Below are 23,917 nucleotides of genomic sequence, written 5' to 3'. Positions count from 1 at the left end.
GCACGATTCAAGTGGAAAAAGCCCTCTACAGCTACACATACAGTGTCCCTTTAACAAATCACAACCCAGATTTTCCAAGGGTCCTGTAAAGGTATTTTTCTCTCTGTGTGCCAGTCTTACATTACAATGTATCCTGTTCCAGATTGATATTCCCAATGTTGGAAATATTTTTCTTGAAATAATCTTTTATCAGAAGGTTCCCAATTTTCAGAAAAAATGAAGCTGCAGTTCTGAAAATATAATCACTACCATTCATGCAGTTAGCGCTTACCTTGATTCACTGGCTGTATGATGGTATAGTTTCCCATAAAGAACATGGACCTGACAAGGCACTGCATGCTGGGTTAAGTATCATAAGAACACAGGAACCCTGAAAGAACTGCAGTTTACTATAATGGACAGTGAAAGTACTACATCAAGATAATGCACATTTATTGACATAATTGACATGATCTCACCTTACTATTGTGGAGAAAATTGAAGGAATGTGACCGGACAACCAACGAACTTCCTCATTACAGCATCACAACTCTGAAGAGGTTATCACTAGGTCCAATAGTTAAAATACTTGTTTTCCAAAAGTTTTCAAACCATACATGTGTTTATTGGGTGAAAGCCATTGTTACTGGTAGTAACTGTAAAACAATGACAGTAATAATGACATTCAAATTTTCATATACAAAGAATTACATGAAAACCTAAAGCAAAAGGTGAATCACTAAATAAAGAACATAAACCTATGAATAGCTCTCAGGCAAGTCATGAGGGCTGGGCTTGGGAGAGGCCTTGGGGGGACAGGAAAGTTGGGGGCAGAAAAGGAGGGGTCACCTGGCTACATAAAGTGGTGGTGATGGGTCCCACATGCGCTGCTGCATCCCGTGTTGAAGTGGGTGTGGACTCCTTCCCCTGTGACCCAGCGAGGCAGAATGATGGTGGTGAGGCGAGGTGGTGGTAGTGGTGGTGGTAGTCGTGGAGGTGGTGGTGGTGGTGGTGATGAGTCTTGGTGACTTGCCAGCTGGTTCCTGTGGAGTCCAAGTCACTTTAATAGTTTCTGTCAACACGTTTAGCTGAGCCTGAGTTAATGGCAATACACTTGATGAAGAGTACATACATTTTCAGGGGAGGGTCTTGTGAGTACAGTATTAAGACAAATATTTCCTAATGAATCTCACAAGGTAACAAGTCATTCTGAAGAAGCCACCTGTTAAGGCTAGACTCGTCCAACTCCCCTTTAAAGAACATTAGGTGACTGAGAATGGCTGAGAAATAAATGCACTAAGACCAAACACATTATGAAAGAGTAAAATAAACAAGCCATGAGAGCAATACCAGGAACTATGAATGTGAAAGCTGATTCCTCCACTACACCATGTAAGGTTCACCTGACACTACCACTGCTCTGCTTCCTCCCATCACACAAACAAGTACCGGGTCCTCTATGGAGAATTAAAGACAGGGTGTGCTAAGGAGGTTTTCACTGTCACTGTAAAAGACCCACTTACCTCTAAGAGACCAACAAAGTGGTACAAAGCCTTGACGGGCTACACCAACGACAAAAGGCTCGACTGGTAAGACAGTAGGTGTGTGCTCAAGAAAACCTGAATTATTGGATCAGGACAATAAATATCAAATAAATACAAAAGCTTAAAACATAAATACATCTCCCAAAACATTTCGAGTTATGCAGATTAATGTCAATCTAGAATCACCAAGTAACACCACTACCTATACAATGGACTTCATCTTTACAAGCTACATGCCTGCACTTTGTAACACATCACCATGTCTGCCAGCACCAATATCACCATTCCAAGAAATATCACTTAAGTAAAAGGAAACTTATGACAATGTTATTCAGACAAAAGGTCAACAATGGGAAGTCAGTGTCAAGTGATGACTCTCTCCTCCGCACATGACAGGAGCAAGCCCATTATTTAGGAAAGGCACTCATTAGGGGAAATGCTTCATCCTGCAATCTACACAATGGCAGATATCAACAGGATGTTCATCTGGCAGAGGCACAGGATTAGCTAAATCGCTTTCTGTATCAATATGACTTTATCTGAACTATAAAGGCACACACAGTCCATTTCTTGTAATTATACAGAAATAATCTCTCCCTCCATTCACAAAGAAATGACAGATCAACATGGAAGTTATATTCAGTCATCATCAGGCAATGAGTCATTCTCTTTAGGCATGCTCTGGGTACTGATGAAGACACTCCCTCCTGAGGTGATTCATGAATACAATAATGGAACTTGCTGACTCAACATCCAATTCCTTGTGGAAAACCTTCTTCATTCTATTATATACAAGTACTAGTATTTATTTTTGGAACTTCTGTCTAATAATTTACTTGAATTTTCTCGCAACTATTGAGAGAAGTCATGACACTAAATGACTATATCTTAAGATTTGCTCAATATGGCCTAACACTGAACCTCAGGAAAGGCTCCAGTACCTTCCAGTCACACAGGCACTGAAGTAACCACCAAACTGTACACAGGATTTGTCTTTGTCTACATATAATAATTTGTCTACTTGTCAAAGATGTCTACCCTTCATTGATAAATAATGCTGTATAACAGTAAAATCAGACTAATTAAGAGCTTTTTTATAGCTTTTCTCTCTCTCTCTCTCTCTCTCTCGTTTTTATCAGAATCAGACTAATTAAGAGCTTTTATATAGCTTTTCTCTCTCTCTCTCTCTTTTTTATCAGAATCTTGTAAACTTTGACTAAATGTAGCCAAACTTGCACACAGCAAGTAGGTACTTGTACCCTGAAGTACTGGTCGTCATTCGTATTGTGAATAGGAACCCAAATGCCTTGTCTTCAAGGTGTGACGGGAACTACAAAAGACATCCTATTTTAAAACTAAATAAGGAAACACATCAGTTGTAATGATGAATGAATGGATGAACAAAGGTGAGTATGTACAGAGAGAGAGAGAGAGAGAGAGAGAGAGAGAGAGAGAGAATAACCATGTGTATCTTTAAAATTCCTCCTATAGATTTACATTAAAGTTATTTACCCTGAGAAAAGTCCACTCGAGTAGTTTACCCTCACAATACATTCATTACCCCATCTAGTATTGTTATGTACAAGGCACACTGAAGTAACTGAAGTAAGTAATTACATTGGTCTTATCTGAGAAATACCTCTGTGTTCTGGATATGATGAAAGTCTATGGCCACAACACATAAGAGCCTGCAATGTGTCTCTCTGAACACAGTACAAGTGTGACTGCTGGGGAGGAGAAATGTTCATCATTTCATTCAGATGACAATTCTTTCTCTTGCATTTCATTGTCATCTGCTGACTCTTGGTAAGGTGAATATATCTAAAGTTCCAAGGATGCCAGCACATTGTCAAATAAACAAACCATGTGAATGAAATGAGGAAAAAAAACTGGTGACACCTAATATCTAGTAATCTGTGGTCATATTACCTTGAAAAAATAAGACATGAACAATATAGGTGCACATACTTACAGACGCTCTCTCTCTCTCTCTCTCACACACTCACACACACACACACACCAAAACTATTAAAAAATCAGTCAGCTTAAGAAAAAGTCACTGGCCCTTCAGTATCATCTGTTCTCTATGCTCTGCCAACTACAGTACTCTAAATTAATCAAGGACATGTTCTTGTCTCTTGCACATACAAATGATAGTTGAGGCATAGGAGTTTGTTTCACACATTCCACCACTATGACATCAGCATTACAGCCCAGGGCAGAGATGAACTTGGCCCATGGCCCATGGCAGGAGGCCAGACATCTTGCATATCCAGAGATCCAGCATATGGCAAGAAATCAAGAGAACTGAAAACTTGAATATGTTGCAGGAAGTGCACAAAAGTAACCTCTTACTTTGAGATTATGATGAGCCTGTGCCCTGTTATTACAGTAAAGTATTTTAATAAGAATCTAATTACGAAGAATAATGGCAGGCACAGAATGACACTAAGACAAGGCGGTATACAGTGTCTTCTCTTTCAGCTGTTTCTTGGTAAATAGATTTTGTAAGTAATGCTACATACACAATGTTACCCAAACCATACACCTGTCAGACAGTCCAGGGATAAGAGATCTACATTAAAAGGGCACACTGATGGTACTGTACCAGGCATCCCACACAACCATCCACAACCAGTGTGTCCTCAGTGAACAGAACACACCCAGTACAAGCCTGCCATACACTGGCAACATCACTTATTGCCAATAAGCTCACTGATCAATTTTGAACAATATATAGCTATTCGCTTCTTTATTCAAAAGATTTTGAGTATTTTTGCTGCATAGTGTAACTTGAACAATGCACATGTATCCTTTAGAACCTGATATTTCAGTAATTTTCCATGAACGTGCTTCACAAAGCTGGGCGAGAATATAGATGAGTTTTAATGATATTGTGAAAAGTAACAGTCAGATTGGGAAAGGTTAAGAGGAGGATCGCCTGCAAGATAAGATATATTATGAAGTAATGAGAAACAGATTGAGATTGAGGACAGTGTGGAAGTACTGCCTGTCTACACAGAAAGCACAGATTGACTTGGCAAATGGATTGAGGCATTAGGGATACAGAGATGGATAGTAATAATCTCTACCTAAAATGTTTACCTACTTTATCAATCCTTATTAAGTTGTTTTGAAGAATTTATCATAGAGGAAAGGCAAATTAACTGCCATTAAAAAATATCAGGTGGTAATTACGCATCTCTACTTCATGATCATCGAGGAGAGATTGTTTCCAGCTATTGAATTTGACTATGAAACACATGATGATTAGTGACTGTCTGCAGATTGTAAACTCAAGATTGAGGGCACACACAAAACGTAATCAGAGTGAGCGTGGAACTACCAACCATGACTCCCTCTCATATCAGATGTTACTACTCACTGTTATCTATTTATTTATTCATCTATAAAAAGTCAAGACTCCCACCACATTAACTTCAGGAAAACAGATTACTAATGATGGTATAAATAGCATTTTAATATTACACTGTTCAATTCTATTTAGATTAGCAACTTAATGCAGTTTAATTCTGCAAGCAACAGCAATTCACTTAAAACTGCATCTCAAGACAGGGATCAACTGGGAATAAGACACAGTAATTCAACACTACAGCTTTACAAAGGATCATAAATGCCCAACTGTCAACATACTATTCTGTAGCTACTAGGCCACAAATGGGAGGGAAGAGTTAAAATTTGTAAGCCAAACATAATGACAAGGGACCAGTTGAGATTTTGCTAGACAATGCTAATTATAAAAAAAAATGTATTGGCATAATTTAGCAAATAACATAATGCAGTGCAGTTAACAGGAAATCCACAAACATCTATGTGTATGACTAAAGAATATAAACTGAAAACAATTAAATCTTAATATTTAAACAACTAGAATGAATTGTATGTATGCTGGACAGCCTCCCAGTCTTTAGGCAAGCACATTACTGTTCCACTAATACTGTGGTCTTCATACCTAACTTGCCTCTCAATTCCACCTTCTCATTTTGTGTTTTCTTTCCTGCTATTCCCATTTCCAACACATATCTTGTCATCCTGGATGTGTCTGAGGTGCAGCAGGAGGAATTACTCATGAAAATGTTGGTGTCAAGAAGTCAAAGTGAGGGTCAAGGAATGAAGTGCTCGAGTCAAGAGGCACCTAGCGTTGGGACACCACCTCTCCTTCACAGCCAAGTCTTCAAGTTCTCATCACGCAACACTAGACATTGCTTGTCTATTTTGAGATGCTTTTCACAGAACCTTGTAAGGTATTCAGTGGTTATGTTTCTGCCTATATCATGAAAGAATAAAAATACTAGTACATAAAAAAGAAATGGGTATTGGAGTGGGGGAATACAAAATAAAGTAAAGATTTACATTGGGAGGGAAGCAACAACAGGAACAAGAAGCACTTGGCATCCATCCACCCGGCCCAGACACAATGCACCACTGGCCACTCACCTGGTGAAGACCCTGTGTAGGAGAGAAGAAAGCAGCAACAAACACGTGGCCACTTACCTCAAGTGGAGATCACTCACTGCTTAAAGCTTCACAATGCCCCTCCCATCTCGTCCACTTCTCTGCCGTCTTGCTACGTCGCCTTTGGACCCGTCCCTCCTCCTGTCCTCACCACTGCCAGAGAGCTCCCTAAGGATCCTCAAACAAAAATTAAGTTAGACAAGGCAGATAAAGCAAATTTTAGCAAGAAAATAAGGCTTCCACCAAACTTATGCTGCCAAAAATCAAACACATGGATAATGACTTCCCAGCCTACACACTCACCTAATAACTACCATTCTCCTCCCGATATCTCCTGCGCTCATAATCTCTACTATTGGATCGCCCATGTCTGCAAGAAAAGCAAGGAATCTACTATAAAAGGGGCAAACAAATCAAGGTTCAAAATGCAGCAAAGATACTCAACATTACATGACTATAACCTCACACATTAAAAGTGAATGCAGTACATAATGTTGTTTGTCACCGACTATCATCATTTATCAACATGGGAGGCTGCAACTCTTACCTGTCCCGCCGATCATTCTCTCGAGAGCGGTAGCTGCGGTCACCTCGGTCACGACTGCTTGAACTGCGCCGGTCCCTGCTACGCGACCGCCGGCGATCTCTTCTGTCCCGGTCTCTGTCTCGGCTACGGTCTCTCCTGTCTCGGTCACTTTCGTAGCTGTGGGGACAAGAAACACCTGTTAAGATACCGAGATATTTACATGGAAACTAATGTCACAATCAATACAGTTCAACAAAAATAGAAGTAAAATCCCAATAACATAAGGTATTGTTTCACAGCACATACACATCCTGCATCTAACATAAAGCAACACCTTACTCTACCTTCTTCTCCGCCTTTCCTCCTCCTTCTTCCGGCGGTCTTCTCTTTCCCTCTCCCTTCTTTTCTCTTCCTCCAGCAGGGCCTTGCGTCTCTCTTGCCGTTCTTTCTCCCGCAGCTCCTCACGTTCTGTTCTGGCCTTTTCCCGGCTCTAGAGGACAGAGCAATCCTTTAGCCAACAGCTTACAATTATTACATCCTTCATAAAAATCATGAGGCATCTTAATATCTGAATGCCACATCCTGGAGTGTTGGTACTCACGTCTCTGATCTCCTGGATGGCCTGACGCAGCTTGGCAAACCCCACGTGTTGCTTCCCAGTGAGGTGGTCGTCAATGCGCTGCTGAGCGTCCCCCACAATGAGAAAGGCACCACACACTTCACACACCTCCATCTGCTTCTCTTGTGACGCTGCCATCTCTGCTGCCTGGGAACGAAAGTGACCATCGGCTACTTAGTGTCATTGCAATAAATTTACAGTTTCAATTCACTAATAACCTTCAAAGAATTCCAGTTACTTATGAGAATACAGTACATATTCATATCTCTAAAATGTTACACAAGCCTTACTGACAAGTCATCTTTTGCCACTACCAGCAGGGCTCACCTGATGCCACACTGAGTTTTCACTGCTGCGGCGGAGGGCATCTCTCTCCTCCCTGAGCTGATCACAGAGCTTAAGCAGTCCCTGGGCCTCCTCAACATTGCCTTCCGAGCCAAGACGCTCTGCTTCACTCACCAGACCTGTTATCCTCTCGGAGAGCAATTCCAGCTGTTCATCCACCCGACCGTCCCCCGTAGTACTGCTCTCCTAAAGGTAGAAAGATACTGATTACTTTGTGGTGCTGAATATTATCACAGAGAAATTATTCCACCGAGAGGTCAAGATATCATAATCTGGCAATGCAATGGCAGCACTAAGTGAATGAAAAGTGGAGATCCACTTTTGAAAACATGGACCCCAACAAATAATACTAGTGATAGTTAGTGTTAACAATCACATAACACAGCAGCCTCACCAGTGCATCTTTGACCGAAAGTGCGAGGCGCTGCTTGCCTTTCCTTATCCGCTTGTCCACGTCTGTCAGCATAGACTCGGCGTATCTCACAAACTCATCCTCGAAGGCAGTGCGGCGATAGGAGTTGGAAATATCAAACTCTCTCTTTAGTTCTTCATCATGAATGGTCTGAAATGGATACTTTTGTCACGAGCGATTCACGACACTGCCTCTTCATTAGTACAGGAGTGACACGTCAGAAATACGTACATCTTTTTACCACTTTTCTCTATGCTGCTTTTCAATGAGTACAGGTATGATATGACTTCTCTACCTTGGATATGGACACCTCTGGAACACTACAGTACAACAGAAATCAATCCCAAATAACAGGTGACAATGAGACAATTAGCATCATAGGTGAACTCAGAAAGACTAAACTAATTAATGTCCTTACCTTTTCACATGGGCCAAGGTCAGATTTTGTGTTTGTAAAGAGATCATGTGGGCAGAATTTAACCAAGTAATGACGGCAAACCTGGAAAGAAGAATAAGTCAGTGTGTGGCAGCAAGGTACATATGTTACATTGACTGACATATCTCATTTAGATTAGGTTAAGTAATATGTGATCATAAAGTGTTCTCATGTTAATCCCCCTTCAGTACTGAGATGCATTTTTACCAAGAGTTTTGGGTGTGCTTAGATTATTTTATTTGCATTAGGAAGGGTCAATGGAGGTCAGAAGATTAATGGCCAGAGCCTTCACTATTTTAATCCCACATCAGTTTCTGAAGCTGTACAAAATCACCAAATAGTCACCAGAATAAATATGAACACATGTCATAGTACTGAAGGGCTTAAGTCTTTCAATTACAAAGTGAAGAATGGTAGGAGAAATTTGGTTATGAGTTGAGGGGTTAGTGTCGTTTCGTACACATGCACAACGACGTTTCGTACCTATAACAGGATGCGTTTCGTACACACACACACACACACACACACGGTCCGGTAGCTCAGTGGTTAGAGCGCTGGCTTCACAAGCCAGATGACCGGGGTTCGATTCCCCGGCCGGGTGGAGATATTTGGGTGTGTCTCCTTTCACGTGTAGCCCCTGTTCACCTAGCAGTGAGTAGGTACGGGATGTAAATCAAGGAGTTGTGACCTTGTTGTCCCGGTGTGTGGTGTGTGCCTGGTCTCAGGCCTATCCGAAGATCGGAAACAATGAGCTCTGAGCTCGTTCCGTAGGATAACGTCTGGCTGTCTCGTCAGAGACTGCAGCAGATCAAACAGTGAAACACACACACACACACACATGGCCCAGTAGCTCAGTGGTTAGAGCGCTGGCTTCACAAGCCAGAGGACCGGGGTTCGATTCCCCTGCCGGGTAGAGATATTTGGGTGTGTCTCCTTTCACGTGTAGCCCCTGTTCACCTAGCAGTGAGTAGGTACGGGATGTAAATCGAGGAGTTGTGACCTTGTTGTCCCAGTGTGTGGTGTGTGCCTGGTCTCAGGCCTATCCGAAGATCGGAAATAATGAGCTCTGAGCTCGGTCTGTAGGGTAACGTCTGGCTGTCTCGTCAGAGACTGCAGCAGATCAAACAGTGAAACACAGACAGACACACACACACACACACACACACACACACACACACACACACACACACATATATATATATATATATATATATATATATATATATATATATATATATATGAGAGAGAGAGAGAGAGAGAGAGAGAGAGAGAGAGAGAGAGAGAGAGAGATTTATACTATTATGAGGAATAATAAAGGAAAGGAAAATGTTGTTGGGGTGCAATAGCTCAGCTGTTTGAGCTCTGGCTTTGAAGATTTGTGATCTTTCCCATACCAGGATTCATTTCAGTCAATATGCCAAGAAAATCTCCCAAAACTTTAGTCATTTTGTAAATTGTTTGCAATTTTTAGCTGATTTATAAATTGACAAGTGCTAACAGTTAGCTCGGAGCAGCTAGCTGCTCGGGTAGGTGTTAGCTCCTCCCTGTCAGCTGTTTTGTTTGTAAACTAACCTTGGAAGAGGGAACCCTGCCATCTTTTTACAAGTGTGTCAGCTGCAATTGGCTATTTACTTAATGGAAAGACATTGAGCGTCATCAAGAGCTATGCAGTAAGTAATTATGTGCTGCACCAGGAAACCTGTTAGCTGCCTCTAACGGCCAGCAGATGAATTTGTTCCGGTCAGTTAGTTAACAGTGAACAGTTGTTGGCCCCGTGGAACGCATCCATATTGTCTGGATTTAGTTAATGACTGTAACATATATAGACCTACTCAAGAGTTGGTAGAGCAATTGATTACTTTGGTATTCAAATTGTTTTTGATAACTATATTATTGAAAGAGTCAACAACTCTCATTAAGACTTTAAAACGTACAACCATTTATCATTCAAGTAAACTACCATTTCATCTACACAATTACTTATAAGAATTTACATGTAGTAAACACTAGGAGTGGTCGATTACCTGAACATAGCAATTGTTTTCCGAGTGTACGAATCATCGTTATTCTTGTGTACAAAACATCGTTTTCCTTGTGCACGAAACATCGTTTTTGCTTGTGTACGAATCGTCGTGGGTACCAAACGTCACGCTCCCTGAGTTGAGTATGACAAATATTTACTAGTAACCTAAGCTAATCTAACCTAAGTAAAGTTAGGTTGTTACGTAATGCTGTTAGATTAGCGTTCCACAGGCGATATAGAGTATTGATTTCTGGAGATTAACTAGAGTAGCGTACCTCGTGTTAACATTTTCCCAATAAACAAATAAATAATAAAAATTCCACGCGATATTTGAAACCAAGTCAAGGAAACAAACAAAGCGAGAGAAAGAAAACAACAATAACACTAACCAAATCTTAACAGCAAGCCAAATTACGTCATTACAAAACACAGAACAAAATACACCACCACTAATAATAAGAATAACACCATGAGATCAATGTGACGCCACAACACAACCACCACCACCTCCACCACTAGTACCATCACTACCACCATTCCACCATACTTCCCAGCCAAACACACTTACCTCAGGAGAGTCCCAGCTTAGTTTCTGTTGTCGTTCCTGCGGTAAAACATTCCTGGTCCTTCCCATAAGCTCGTCCAGGAGTGCTGCTGCCGCCTGGGTCGCCATCTTGCCTCACGCTGTAAAGCCTCATTTGATTACGCACTATTTCTATTTTGTATATTTTCTTGTTAGGGTATTCTATTAGCTTCTTTCTGCGTTTTTCGGTTTATAATAATTTTCTAGTTTGTTTTCTTTATTTTATCTTTGTTGGGTTTAGGAAATGGAAGATGTCTATATGATAATGAGCAGCTTACCTACTTATCTGTTTTTACCTTTTAATCTCTGTATTCCAGCTGTTATCATTCACTCTAGGTAGTGCAAGCTACAGTTTTGTGGTTTGTCTATGTCTCTATCTTGGATACAACTCATGTGTCTGATTCTATTTGTTGCTGTCATAAAAAGTGTAGGTACAGTTATAGCTTTTAACTTTGTACCTAGTTGTCATTGAAACGTGTTTGTGTATTGTGTAAGTGTTATCTTGCGAAGACAAGTGTTCAGGATGCCACCACCACTGACTATTGTCTTATCTAAAGTTATTTTGATTCTACAGAGAGAGAGAGAGAGAGAGAGAGAGAGAGAGAGAGAGAGAGAGATTGTCATTATATGTGGATTACTTAAAACATCTCATGATGACTTAATAAAAGAAAGTGCTGAACGTACTACTACTACTGCTACTAGCTACTGCTGCTACTACTACTACTACTACTACTACTACTACTACTACTACCACCACACCTAGCTATTGTACTACTACTACTACTACTACTACCACACCTAGCTATTGTACTACTACTACTACTACTACTACTACTACTACTACTACTACTACTACTGCTGCTGCTGCTGCTGCTGCTGCTACTACTACTACTACTACTACTACTACTACTACTACTACTAATTCTACTACGTACAGTACGTTCGTATCTCCACTCGTATGGTATTCTTATATTACTGTAACTTTTCATGGCTTTGGATCATGCTTGCATTGATTCGACTCTTTAAACAGTTATTACCTATAGATCACACGTACGTCTTTTACGGTTGAAGGATATATGTGGGTGCCGAGTAAAAAGCGAATAAAACAAGAAAAATGGGAAGAATGAATTGATTAAGATGGCTTTCATAAAAACTTCCTTATATTTCTTTCGCGTCTATGAAATAATAGAGTCTGTGACTATGTAACAAGCTGTGCAAATTTCTGTGAGATAAGATATGGAAGGTGTGAGAAACTAATTGTTGCGTCGAGGAAGGAAGGGCGGGTGATTACCTGAGGATGGGGCCTCTTTGGGGGCTGCCTGGGTTAGGTCCTGGGATGAAACTTGAGAACAGGAAGCGAGAAACTTACAAAGGAGCTACAGTTTGGTTTATAAAATGGAGTACCTCAGGGACAGTATAGCTACTTGCAACACATCTCATTGACGACAAGAGCAAGGGAAATGACAAGTATCGTTGGCAGATCAAGAGAGGAGGAGTAAAATGTTACACTTTGTGGTTTGGGCTTGCATACTCTCTCAGTCTGTCGCTGTCTGTAATATTGCCACCCGCCACCCCTCTCGTATTAACCCTAACTGTTTTTTTCTGCATCTTTTTAATGAAATGCCAGAATGTGAAGCTTATAATTTCTCAAGAGAGGTGTCAAAAGATTAAAGTATCTCCTCGGAAAATCGTATATACAATTAGGAATGAAGAACAGTGAAGTTTTTTTTATTAATCTTTTTGAGTGCGTGCATAACACACACACACACACACACACACACACACACACACACACACACTACAAAAATACAGCTATGGTAGGCTATACCTTATCTACCTATAACCTGAACTAAATTAATGACACTCACAAGAGGAAAAGCGCCAATATTTTTATCCTCCACTAACACTAACCACATAAGGAGTTTAAACAGGCTTCACATTTCAACACCCCTTTGACATACATGCACAGGGACACACAGAGGGACACAGACACACACACAGACACAACTTTTGGGCTGTAGTTGGCATTTTGGATATTTTTGCGCGTGGATTATCTGGCAACCCCGAGAGTGGTGACTGCGCATGTCAGGGTGCGGGCAGAAGATAGTGCTCGACAGGCCTGGAGGTGGGCTTACTTTTCTCTATTTTGTGGCCTAATTTACTGCTCCCTGCCGCCCTCCCGCCACCACTCCCATCCCTGAGCCACGAAGGAACGTCCAGCATGACCCCACAGGCCACACCAGCACTATGAGGTGAGGCCCCAGGCAGGAGTGAGCCGCTCAAATAATGAGTTGGACATCTTGAAATTCCCATTTTGTTTTTAGTAGGGATGCATTTATCGCCGCCCGTGTGCAGGTGCTGGGTGGGTTGGCTAGCACTGGGCCACTCTTCCTGCCAGCCAGCCACGCCTATTGCTGGGTAAAGGCTGGAGGATAGAAAGGATAGGAGGGGAATGGAGGAGAGGAGAGCGGAGGAGAGAGGGGACGTGATAGGCACCTGGATGTCCACCACTTGCCTCATCTCCCTGAAAAACACACTTGAAAATGACGTTTAATGAAGTCCCATGGGGCGCTCGGGGTGTGCAGGGTGTCCCCTAGGCAGCGGGAATGACAGGTTCGCCTCCTTCTGTCAAACGCAGCGTATGTGTCAAACCTTTAAACTATTACAAGAGGTGAATTTTACCGCGTTATAATCGGGAAGTTACTGAGGTAGGTCACTCGGACACCTGAGCCACTGACCATGTCCTTTGACCCTTTACGTGTTACCTGCACCCAAATTATACCTGCAGTGGAGTCAACAGGTCTATAAATGTACTAATGAAGGTATTGTGTGCAGCTGATGTGTACTGCACCTAACTCACGCAGGTGACTGGTGACTGGTGAGGAGTGGTGTGGTGTTTTGCGTCACAATTGTCAAAGGATACGCTTTGCTTCTGAGGATAAAGTGTCTATGTGTGTGAATTCATGGCTACCTAATCAGTCTATATGCTTGCTGGAAAATCTCTCTCTCTCTCTCTCTCTCTCTCTCTCTCTCTCTCTCTCTCTCTCTCTCTCTCTCTCTCTGATAATACTATACTGCTGATCTTAAGTGATTCTACACACAGTAAGGCATTCATTCATTATATGCTGGTCAGTTATTTACAGAACATTGCATAAAAACATTAGATTTTGATTGCAGTGTTCACAAAATATTAACCTTTTACTGCCTGTGTACAAGTTTGTTGGAAGAGTCTGTGGTATTTGGCCTGTCTTCTTAGACAAATTGAAACAAGTTACTGTGGTCCTTAGCTCTTCTGTCCCTAATAACTCTGGTCCATAGCTCTTCTGGCCCTGGTCACTCCGGCCCCTAGTTCTTCTGGCCTTGGTCACTCCGGCCCCTAGCTCTTCCGGCCTTGGTCACTTCAGCCCATAGCTCTTCCAGCCCTTGTCACTTTAGCCCCATAGCTCTTCCAGCTCTGGTCACTTTAGCCTCTAGATCTTCCAGTTCTGGTCACTTTAGCCCCTAGCTTTTCCGGCCCTGGTTGCTTTAGCTCCTAGCTCTTGCAGCCCTGGTCACTTTAGCCCCAAGCTCTTCCAGCCCTGGTCACTTTAGCCCCTAGCTCTTCCAGCCATGGTCACTTTAGCCCTTAGTTCTTCAGCTCTGGTCACTTTAGCCCATAGCTCTTCTGACCCTAGTAACTTCAGCTCCCTAGCTCTTCCGGTCCTGGTCACGCTGGCCTCCCTCCTCCTCCACCTTGGCCATTTGTCTCACTGGCACTGGTCTCACTCTCTCACTGGGTAACAGATAGAGACAGGGGATGTGTTGCTGTATATCTTTGAGCGACTTTAAATTTTTACCTCATTGGAGGGCTCTTCAGTTAATTCATGTTACCAGAAAAAATTTATATTGATCATATGTTGTATGCTTTGTGTATACTGTTTTGAATATTTTAATAATTTCACAAATGTTTAATAATTGTAGTGTTTTGAACACACTGTTGTAAAGTAATCCCTGAGAGATAAAGTAATGCCACTGGCTTCACATGTTACTTAAGCACACTGATACAGCTGGTATAGATAGCACAGATATCTAAGTCTTGTGTGTCATGCTTTGTTTGCAGCACTTAGGCAGGACTGATTGCCTTCCTGGAGAACACTACTGATGTGTAGAGTTCTAAAGAGAAAAGTTGTTTAATTTGAGCCTGATTTCTCTTACTAGGATGTCTTACCAGGATGAGCTCCTCTGCGTATGAGCCCTAAACATGCCAACACACCACAGTAGAGTGAGATATTTCTAATAACAATAAGACAAGCCAATGCAAAATGCTGTAGAATGTGTGTTGTAAGCAATAATGAGATTTTTTTGAAGAGTACTTAATATTCAAACAGACTGTCCCTCAGATAAATGACAAGAAATCTTTTAAACTGTGATAAGGTAGGAGCCGGGACAACCTCAGAGGGCAGAGAATTAATGACTAATTAAGAAAAATCTTATGTCAGTATGTACAGTATATGAGGATAGAATATTTTGAGAGAGTAGCTCCAAGTGCTGCTATCAGGCGTAAGAATAAAGAAATCAGTGTATTCAGTAGGTGTTAATTCAGAAAATATTTTCCACATCTTTATCAGGTCAGCTCGGAGCAACCTATCTCGCACTGAATACAAACTCAGAGCAGAAAGATGACCACTATAATTCTTGTTGTGGTAACCAATAATTTGCTTTGAGCAATGGTGCTGGACCCCTTCTAACAATGAAAGGTCTCCCTTAACCTGTGTGCCAAACCACGGAAGAGAACTCAATTACTGGATGAATATTTGTAATATAAAGAAAAAACATAAATGAGGAGTCCTGGTCTACTGTACAGTACTATTACGAAGGTTTGAGGCGATACCAGATGCCTTATTGGCAATATTGTGGATATGCTGATGGAATTTCAGAATAGTATCAACCAACAATCCCAAATCTGTTGTTGAGTATGTGAGCTGAATTAGATCGCCATTCATGTAATACGCAGGTTCTTCATGGGATGCAGTGCTGCGACAGAACCTAATAGCAACAGTTTTGTCAGTATTTAACTTTAGTTCCCATGATTCAGCTCTGGATACAAGGAGGCCTATGTCTCTCTGCATAGAAGGCAAGTTCTGTGTGCAGTAGGAAGTAGAAATGTTAATCTGTAGGTATATAACAGCAATCTCCTAGAGTCCGGATGTTGTTTATTTCACAAATAATACCAGCAGCCTTTCACCACACAGCAGCTTACAGTTGCAACGTTCTTGAATCACACCTGAGATTTTGCCCATTAGCATATCACCTATTAATTAAGGATGTAGTTATGTGCAATGGAGGTTTATTTTGCTAAGTATAAATTGATACAGACTGAATTTTGAAATCTATATATTTTGTGACTGAGAAATAGGTAAAGAAAGCAATACCTTATCCACAGATGGAGGGCACATAGGCTGGGATGATGAGAAGGAACAAGAGCTCTGCCCACAGTGAGCACCCAGCCGACCACAGAGACGTGAGTGTTAGAGAGTAGAAAATTGTGTCCATAAATGTGTCGGGCAGGATACTAAAAATTTAATTTGACCAGCTGATTTTTATATTGCAAAAAGAGATTTAGCATACCTTAGTTAAATTTCAAAATTGCAAGGAAAGTATTTAATGATTTACAAATATTTCCTAGCTTAAATTTGTTATAGTCTCCGGAAACTTGTATTTTTAAGGATATGATTTGGTTTTTGACAAGTTCAGTGCCCAGCCTTCCATGGCCAAAGCAATTAACATACATTTGTGTATTGCTCACTAAACAAGACTTGCTTGAGGAGACTGATAAGTGAGGTGTTGTGGCATTGCAGGGGAGCGGTGACGGTGGGTGTGTGGGAGAGGACCACGGAGGGGGCAGCTGCTGTAGTAGTGGGGGTGGTGGAGACACCAACCAAGACAGCCACCCAGCAGCCTCCAGCCCCTCTAGTGGGGGTGGGAGGGGAGGCACGTTGCCCCCGCCCATGCACAAAGACAGCTCCCTCATCCAGCCAGCCTCCCACCCCCCACCTGTTCCCACCAAGGACTCAAACACCAAGGGTATGAAGGTAAGGCACTTGACATGATGTGTAGTTTTCAGGTACTTTGTGGATTTGTTAGGATCAGTCATGTTATCTTGGCTCAATCTTGTTAAATTTGTCAAGTTATTTTTTACCAATTTTGCAGTTTCTATGCGGAAGGTAGACAAACATACAGTGACAACAATATACTTAGTGAAGTACGTTTATGTTGCAGGAAAAGAAGCAATCGACTAACTCCCTGGGGTCTGGGGATGGGGCCAAGAGTGTTTACATTGTAGATGGCAACAAGGTGAAGCCAACCATCAAGAAGAAGCCAATCCAGGCAGATCGTGATGTCTCCAAGGAATTTAATAGGTATGTTGTGTTATGTATTGTCTCCTGTTGTGCTGCATGCCAGAATAACCTTGAAGAATAGAGTGACATGGAAGGAAAATGATGGAGAAAGAAGAGGACATAAAGTCAAAGGTTGGGTGTTTGGATACACAAAAATGAATTGAGTGTGTGTTCTTTTGTACATATTGAGTTGTTAGTGATTGGTGGGTTGTGTTGGCAGGTGCAAGGAGGATGGTGCCCAGCGTTTGGACCTCAGCAATTCCAGCATCAGCCAGCTCCCCTCTTCCATGAACAATGTGACACACCTGGTGGAATTTTATCTTTACAGGTAATGTACACTTTTCTTTGTCAGACTCTTTCCAACACTGTAAGAATAAAATATAAGGTTGTGTGTCTCCCTTTCACGAAATTTATAGTTGTTGATTACTGATCACATTACACAAACATTATACTCAAATCTTTAGTATTTGGCTTCACTCCTGAAATACTTTCTAAGATCAGTTTATGTGTATCTAACCATCACCACCTTCACTTGAACATGCAAAGTATATGTTGAAGACAAACATTTACTAACTCCCTCCACAGCAACAAGCTAGTAACACTTCCCCCGGAGATTGGCCGTCTGGTGAACCTGCAAACGCTGGGACTGTCCGAGAACTCCCTCACCTCTCTGCCGGACACACTGATCAACCTGGTGCAGCTCAAGGTACTGGACCTGCGCCACAACAAGCTGACTGAGATCCCGGATGTGGTGTATAGGCTGCCTTCCCTCATCACCCTCTTCCTCAGGTTCAACAGGATCAGGGTGGTGGGTGAGGAGATCAGGAACCTCAAGGTGGGTGTTGATTAGTGCACTGTACTGTTTGTGTGTCTTTGTCATAGTCACCATTTGGTAATTTTTTGCTGGTCTTTACAAGAGGAAATTGTTCCCATTATCATGTGTATTTGGTTAAGGTTTACTGGTTTAGACTTTGCAGTCACACATGAAGTGAGTTTTTCCATTGTTAGGTTCTGCAAGTCTGAGTTTTGACCAAGGTTTCATGAATGTCAAGACAGTAGATCCTAAAATGTGTGTCCCCAGTCTTACTGTTGTGTTGTTTTGTTTTGGCAGAATTTGATTACCCTTTCCCTGCGAGAGAATAGGATCAGGCAGCTTCCCAATGGGATTGGGGAGCTCACTCGCCTGGGCACCCTGGACGTGGCCCACAACCACCTGGAGGTTCTGACTGAGGAGATAGGAAATTGCATTTCTCTGCAAACTCTCCACCTTCAGCACAATGAGCTTGTAGAACTCCCCCAGTCTATTGGCAACCTGAGGAATCTGACCTGTCTCGGCCTGAGGTGCGTATTGGCTGTGGTTTGTGAGGGAGTTAGGAATATGTGACAGTGATGTTCTGCCAGACTATTCTCAGCAATTTGTAAAGAGCTTTGTAACTGCCAACTTCCCTCATCATTTATTTTTTTGATTTGTTATATCTCATCAACTGCCAAATGTTGCTGTGGTCAGATAGATAGGCACAGTGTAGTCAAGCAGCACTCTCCAGTCTAATGGCAAGACACCATTGCATTCCTTAAATACAAGACTGGAGCTTCTTTTTGTGTTTTTACTTTTTTCAGCGAGTATGTCTCGTTTATTATGAATGAACCAGCTTTCAGTTTTTGTGAAGTGCTTTTTTTGTGTTGCATTTAAGAAAGAGAAACCCTGAGAGATGATTCTTTGTTTCATTTCTCTGAATAAATAGTCATTGATAGTGTCATTCACCATTGAGTGTGGTGTAGGAAGCACTAACATGACGTCCTTTCCCTGCAGATACAACCGTCTGAAATCAGTTCCACGCTCTCTTAGCAGATGCATTAATCTAGATGAGTTCAATGTGGAGGGCAACCAAATATCCCAGCTCCCTGATGGTCTCCTTAGCTCTCTGTCTAATCTCTCTTCCCTCACACTGTCCCGAAATTCCTTCAACTCCTACCCAATTGGTGGCCCATCTCAGTTCACAAATGTTCACTCCATCAACCTGGAGCACAATCAGGTGGACCGGATCCCCTATGGCATCTTCTCTCGTGCAAAGCATCTCACCAAGCTCAACATGAACTACAACTTTCTCACATCTCTCCCACTTGGTAAGTAAATCTGGGATGTGCTTTATATTATAATCTCACCTTGTCTTATATTGACCTTTGTTCTATACCTAATGTGTTTTTCTAGTAACACTAAACTGTTATTTATTCATTAGGTAAGGTTACATGTACTGTGTTTTCAAGTTCTTAGTTTGGTAAGGGGAAAAGCAGCCATCTTACCCTTATTTCTGACTAAAGTGATGTCAACTCAGAGGATCTTAGTAGTAATAGGGACTAGGGACATGACTGTCCCTGTATGATTTTTTTTCTTATTTTCCAGATATTGGCTCCTGGATGAACATGGTTGAATTGAACCTTGGCACAAATCAGCTGAACAAAGTCCCCGACGATATATCATGTTTGCAAAATTTGGAAGTTCTCATCTTGACCAACAATTGTCTCAGGGTAAGATTTTGTGTGTGTGTGTGTGTGTGTGTGTGTGTGTGTGTGTGTGTGTGTGTGTGTGTGTGTGTGTGTGTGTGTGTGTGCGTGATTCACCTCGGTCGCCTGCTGGTCATCCCAGCCAGTCTTCCCCATTACGGAGCGAGCTCAGAGCTCATAGACCGATCTTCGGGTAGGACTGAGACCACAACACACTCCACACACCAGGAAAGCGAGGCCACAACCCCTCGAGTTACATCCCGTACCTATTTACTGCTAGGTGAACAGGGGCCACACATTAAGAGGCTTGCCCATTTGCCTCGCCGCACCGGGACTTGAACCCGGGCCTCTTGATTGTGAGACGAGCGTGCTAACCACTACACTACGCGGTGTGCGTGTGCTTCTGTGTGTGTATGTGTGATTAATATTTGAAGTACATATAACAGCGAGTGCATCAGCAGACAATATTTTGATTTTCTTACATTTTCTTGTAACATTTTGATGGTATGATCTGAACCTTCTCACTCATTTATTTATAATGAAGGTCTGGTTCCCCACCCACTGCCCTGTCTGCATTGTTTAAATTAGTAAACATAAACTTGAAAGATTTTGAGAACTGCAGCATTTATATTCACGTGTAGATCTGCATTATTATTCTGTATCACAGTTTATTTCTGTTATGCATCTGTTTCATCCATTTCTCTTGTGGATGTTATATCACATGCCCAGGAATTCACAGGTTGCATAAAGTGAAGGAAATCTGTAAGCTTTATGATTGGCACTAAAGGAATGGATTTTATTTCCTCCTACAGAAAATTCCCTCAAGCATAGGAAACTTGAGAAAACTGCGAGTGCTGGACCTTGAGGAGAACCGTTTGGAGGGACTGCCTCCGGAGATTGGCTTCCTGAAAGACCTTCAAAAACTCGTAGTTCAGTCCAACCAACTGTCAGCTCTGCCTCGAGCCCTTGGGTGAGTGTTGATCTTGTAGCGAAATCAGAGGGCCTTTGTGTTGGCATTTGCTGGAAGTAAATCATCATCTAAACTTTTTCTAGTTTCTTAATTATGAAAGTAAATTGATATCATCCTTTGTAAATTCTCCATGACCTTGATTTTGAAGGTAATAAGTATCCTTTGATATATTTTTTCTAACTAATATTGAAAGTAATTTTTTTTATTATTTTTCAGGAACCTGATTAATCTGACGTACTTGAGCGTAGGAGAAAACAACCTGAGCTACCTGCCGGAGGAGATTGGCACACTGGAGTCCCTGGAGACCCTGTACCTCAATGAGAACCCCATGCTGCACAACCTGCCCTTTGAACTTGCCCTGTGCACCAACCTGCAGATCATGTCTATCGAAAACTGTCCCCTCAGCCAGATTCCCCCTGAAATTGTTGCTGGAGGTCCATCGCTTGTTATCCAGGTGAGAAGGGCAAGATGGTGTGTTTGTTTTGTGCTGCTATTCTTTTCCTATTTTGTATTTTAACTGGATGGCTATAGCAAATGTCTCCACCTGCTCCTGCTCCATTCTTGCTCTTAATTTTAGTTTCCCATCCACTCATTCATCACTGTACAGACTCAGAATGCTGCTGATACTTCTTTCCACCTTCTTAACCACACACTTTTCCAATGAGTCACTACTGAGAAGTCTAATCTTTTCAGTTCTTGAAGATGCAGGGACCATACCGCACCATGTGAGGCTGCTGCTCCTTCCCTAGAAAATGTAAATGGAAGGAACCAATTGGCAAACGTCAAGAGCAGATATTGGTGTAGCTGATATTAGAACTGCAGCTCCATTAACCAAACCCTGCTGCCCCACACCCAGCCCAAGACCAAGGTTTACCGCTATTGTTGGTGCAGCAGGGCGAAGTTATTTCTGTATTCCCCCTGACCCTCTTATAAAAATTATAAAAAATGTTACACCATGAAGGTTAACACGCATCCGGGTCACCTTACATACGACCTGGCTAAGAGTTAGGGATGCAAGCTGCCCATGTGATAATGTGCTTTTCTTGTTAAGTAATAAGTGTTTACTCAAGGCAAGGCAAAGCCAGCCCAGAAACTTAATTTGACCACTATTATTAACTGACCTTGATGAAGAGGCAGTGGAAGAGGAACACCCCATCTCGTAGGTGTCGGAAAGCCGTGAGGCGTGCCGGAGCAAGGCCATCGCCGCCCATCGTAGCCGACCTTTGTTGGTGTCTGGTGTCATTGTATGAGATGAAATGGCCAAACTTTTACCACTGCCAGACACCAAGCTTGGCTACAATGAGTGGCTGACTCCATGGCCTGGCACATTGGTCTTGGGTAGCTTCAGTGTGAAGAGTAGGCCCCCAACTTACTACTACTACTGACTGTAGCAACCAGAGAGGACTAGTGCTTGTGCTCAGTGTCAGGTGTTGACTGTGCATGTGTGACTGCACGTGCAGAGTGCCGGCCAGAGGTAGTGCTGGTGGTGCCGGCTCTGGTCTCCCCCCTACACAATGTCCTTTACTGACCATGACGGTAGCCGTGTGTGACTTCTCCCCCGCTCCACACTGGCTACCAGATGGTGACTGGAAGATGTTGAAGCAGTGCCCACCACTGGCCCCGCCCACACTCTGCACTGCTTAAGTGTGTATTTTCTGGTGTATATATGTAACATAAGCCAGCTACTACTAGGTTGCTTCAAGCCATAGCTGTTTGTTCCTCTCAAGACACTGTTGCTTCCCAAACCAGTGCTCCTGTGTATTGGTTTATGTATACATGAGTGTGTGTTTGTGTGCCTGTGTATGAGGGTGTATGTGTGCGTGTGTGTGTGTGCATGTGTGTGTGTGTGTTCAAGTGAATTTGTATGTTTACTGTACTGAGTGTTAACTCATGAAAATTACACAAAATATTATGTGTGAATGTGAACATCAGTATTTTCTAGAAAAGCCTAATTTGCTTTGCAGTGTAAATAAATGCTTTCACTCAGTCCAGGAATAACTTACAAAGATGAAAATCAGTTGTATTTTGCTTCCTGTGCCAAGCTAAGGCTTTATACTATTTATGGTAAATTTATTTTTGTCCTTGGTTTTCCCCAAAAAAGCTATTTGATCTAGTTTAGTGGCAAAGAAAACCACCACCACGAAGGCCACCTTAGCTTGATACAGGTGTACCTTGTACTGAATGTTTGTGTCAGTGGCAGCTGGTGGAGGTTTCTTAGTCCCCCTGGAGCCCACTGTATCTGGCAAGAACAGGACAGCCAAAGATGACACTCATGACACTACCATTGGCTGAGACTCATCGGTGCTCTACAGTAAGGGTCTCGTTGCCACATCAACATTTCAGAGAAAACCATTTGACTACACAGTGAGCAGTATACCACACCATGTCTCAAAGAAAAATTATTAATGCATTATAAGTATTTTTTCCAATAAGCTGAAACATGACCATTGAACACAGTGCAAGGCAAAATGGGCATTAGACCAAAGCCACAAAAATTCTGTAATTGCAGTGGTCAGCTGACATGCCCTTGCACATAAAATAAGCTTGAACTTTAACAAAATTAATAATTGTTCAAGCTGCTGCTCCTTGGAGATTGACAGTTCACCATTATGAACTGTACAGCAGTTTGATTTTAGTATATCTTTCAGTGACTGCTGTTGTAAACTCCTTGGAGCAGCCGTGGAGAATAACCTAGTCAGTGTGCGTTGGGGTGGTGTGCCCACAGGCTGGTGTGGAGCCCTGCTTAGGACGCTCCACACCATCAGTGCTTGTAGCCTCCACCCCACAGACATAACCAATGCTTATTACTCAAATGGACATGCCGTGTATCAGTCGCATCTCAAAAATGTTATTCAATAAACCTGTAGGAACAATATCTGTTTTCTTTTTCTTTTTATCTCGACTTCCTGTTGCAGTGGCAGATCCAGGATCAAAATATTTTTTGGGTTTACCTGAATTCTGGTACCCCTTGAGGTTAGTGGGCAATGATGCCAAGTCGTTGCAAGCAAAACGAGACAGCTGGGGGGCGGAGGTGCTTTAACAATACATCCCCTATGACACTCGTAAATATGTAAAATGATTTAACTCAAAGGCTCACTAATTTACAGAATCTGATTTAGCCTTTT

At 42.1% G+C, this 23,917-nt stretch overlaps 2 protein-coding genes across 4 annotated transcripts in view; one reads left to right on the top strand and one right to left on the bottom strand.

The window, feature by feature from the left end:
- Positions 1-11,054, bottom strand: part of LOC123510045 (luc7-like protein 3) — a 32,928-nt gene extending 21,874 nt beyond the window's left edge. The window contains exons 1-9 of one of the 3 annotated variants that reach the window (XR_006676359.1): positions 10,929-11,054; positions 8,320-8,400; positions 7,884-8,051; positions 7,472-7,675; positions 7,127-7,291; positions 6,870-7,015; positions 6,547-6,702; positions 6,303-6,369; positions 2,942-6,176 (exon numbers count right to left, since the gene is read on the bottom strand). Coding sequence is in view for 2 of the 3 variants with exons in the window: in XM_045264809.1 (XP_045120744.1) it covers positions 6,303-6,369; positions 6,547-6,702; positions 6,870-7,015; positions 7,127-7,291; positions 7,472-7,675; positions 7,884-8,051; positions 8,320-8,400; positions 10,929-11,033 (1,092 nt within the window). In the remaining variant the exon portion in view is untranslated. Of the gene's footprint in view, positions 1-415; positions 6,177-6,302; positions 6,370-6,546; positions 6,703-6,869; positions 7,016-7,126; positions 7,292-7,471; positions 7,676-7,883; positions 8,052-8,319; positions 8,401-10,928 lie in introns of those variants that run through there. The other 2 variants (XM_045264809.1, XM_045264810.1) reach the window with 2 other exon arrangements.
- A 1,956-nt stretch (positions 11,055-13,010) lies between these two features.
- LOC123510040 (leucine-rich repeat protein soc-2 homolog) lies at positions 13,011-23,667 on the top strand. Its single transcript, XM_045264791.1, has 12 exons — positions 13,011-13,195; positions 16,366-16,443; positions 16,781-17,014; positions 17,202-17,341; positions 17,541-17,648; positions 17,906-18,155; positions 18,432-18,661; positions 19,131-19,444; positions 19,722-19,846; positions 20,635-20,792; positions 21,009-21,246; positions 21,486-23,667. The coding sequence occupies exons 2-12, from the start codon at positions 16,387-16,389 to the stop codon at positions 21,519-21,521; spliced, it is 1,890 nt and encodes a 629-aa protein (XP_045120726.1). The 5' UTR covers positions 13,011-13,195; positions 16,366-16,386; the 3' UTR covers positions 21,522-23,667.
- Positions 23,668-23,917: the final 250 nt, after the last annotated feature.

Source organism: Portunus trituberculatus, chromosome 28, assembly GCF_017591435.1.
Source record: "Portunus trituberculatus isolate SZX2019 chromosome 28, ASM1759143v1, whole genome shotgun sequence".
Classification (NCBI taxonomy): domain Eukaryota; kingdom Metazoa; phylum Arthropoda; class Malacostraca; order Decapoda; family Portunidae; genus Portunus; species Portunus trituberculatus.
This window is presented reverse-complemented; position numbering and strand designations above follow the sequence as displayed.

Excerpts from the sequence above, each read along its gene's own strand:
- LOC123510040 (XM_045264791.1), top strand. The coding sequence starts at position 16,387 with ATGATGAGAAGGAACAAGAGCTCTGCCCACAGTGAGCACCCAGCCGAC. Across the intron at positions 17,649-17,905 it reads GTGGAATTTTATCTTTACAG|CAACAAGCTAGTAACACTTC; the intron begins GTAATGTACACT and ends CTCCCTCCACAG. Across the intron at positions 18,156-18,431 it reads AGGAGATCAGGAACCTCAAG|AATTTGATTACCCTTTCCCT; the intron begins GTGGGTGTTGAT and ends TTGTTTTGGCAG.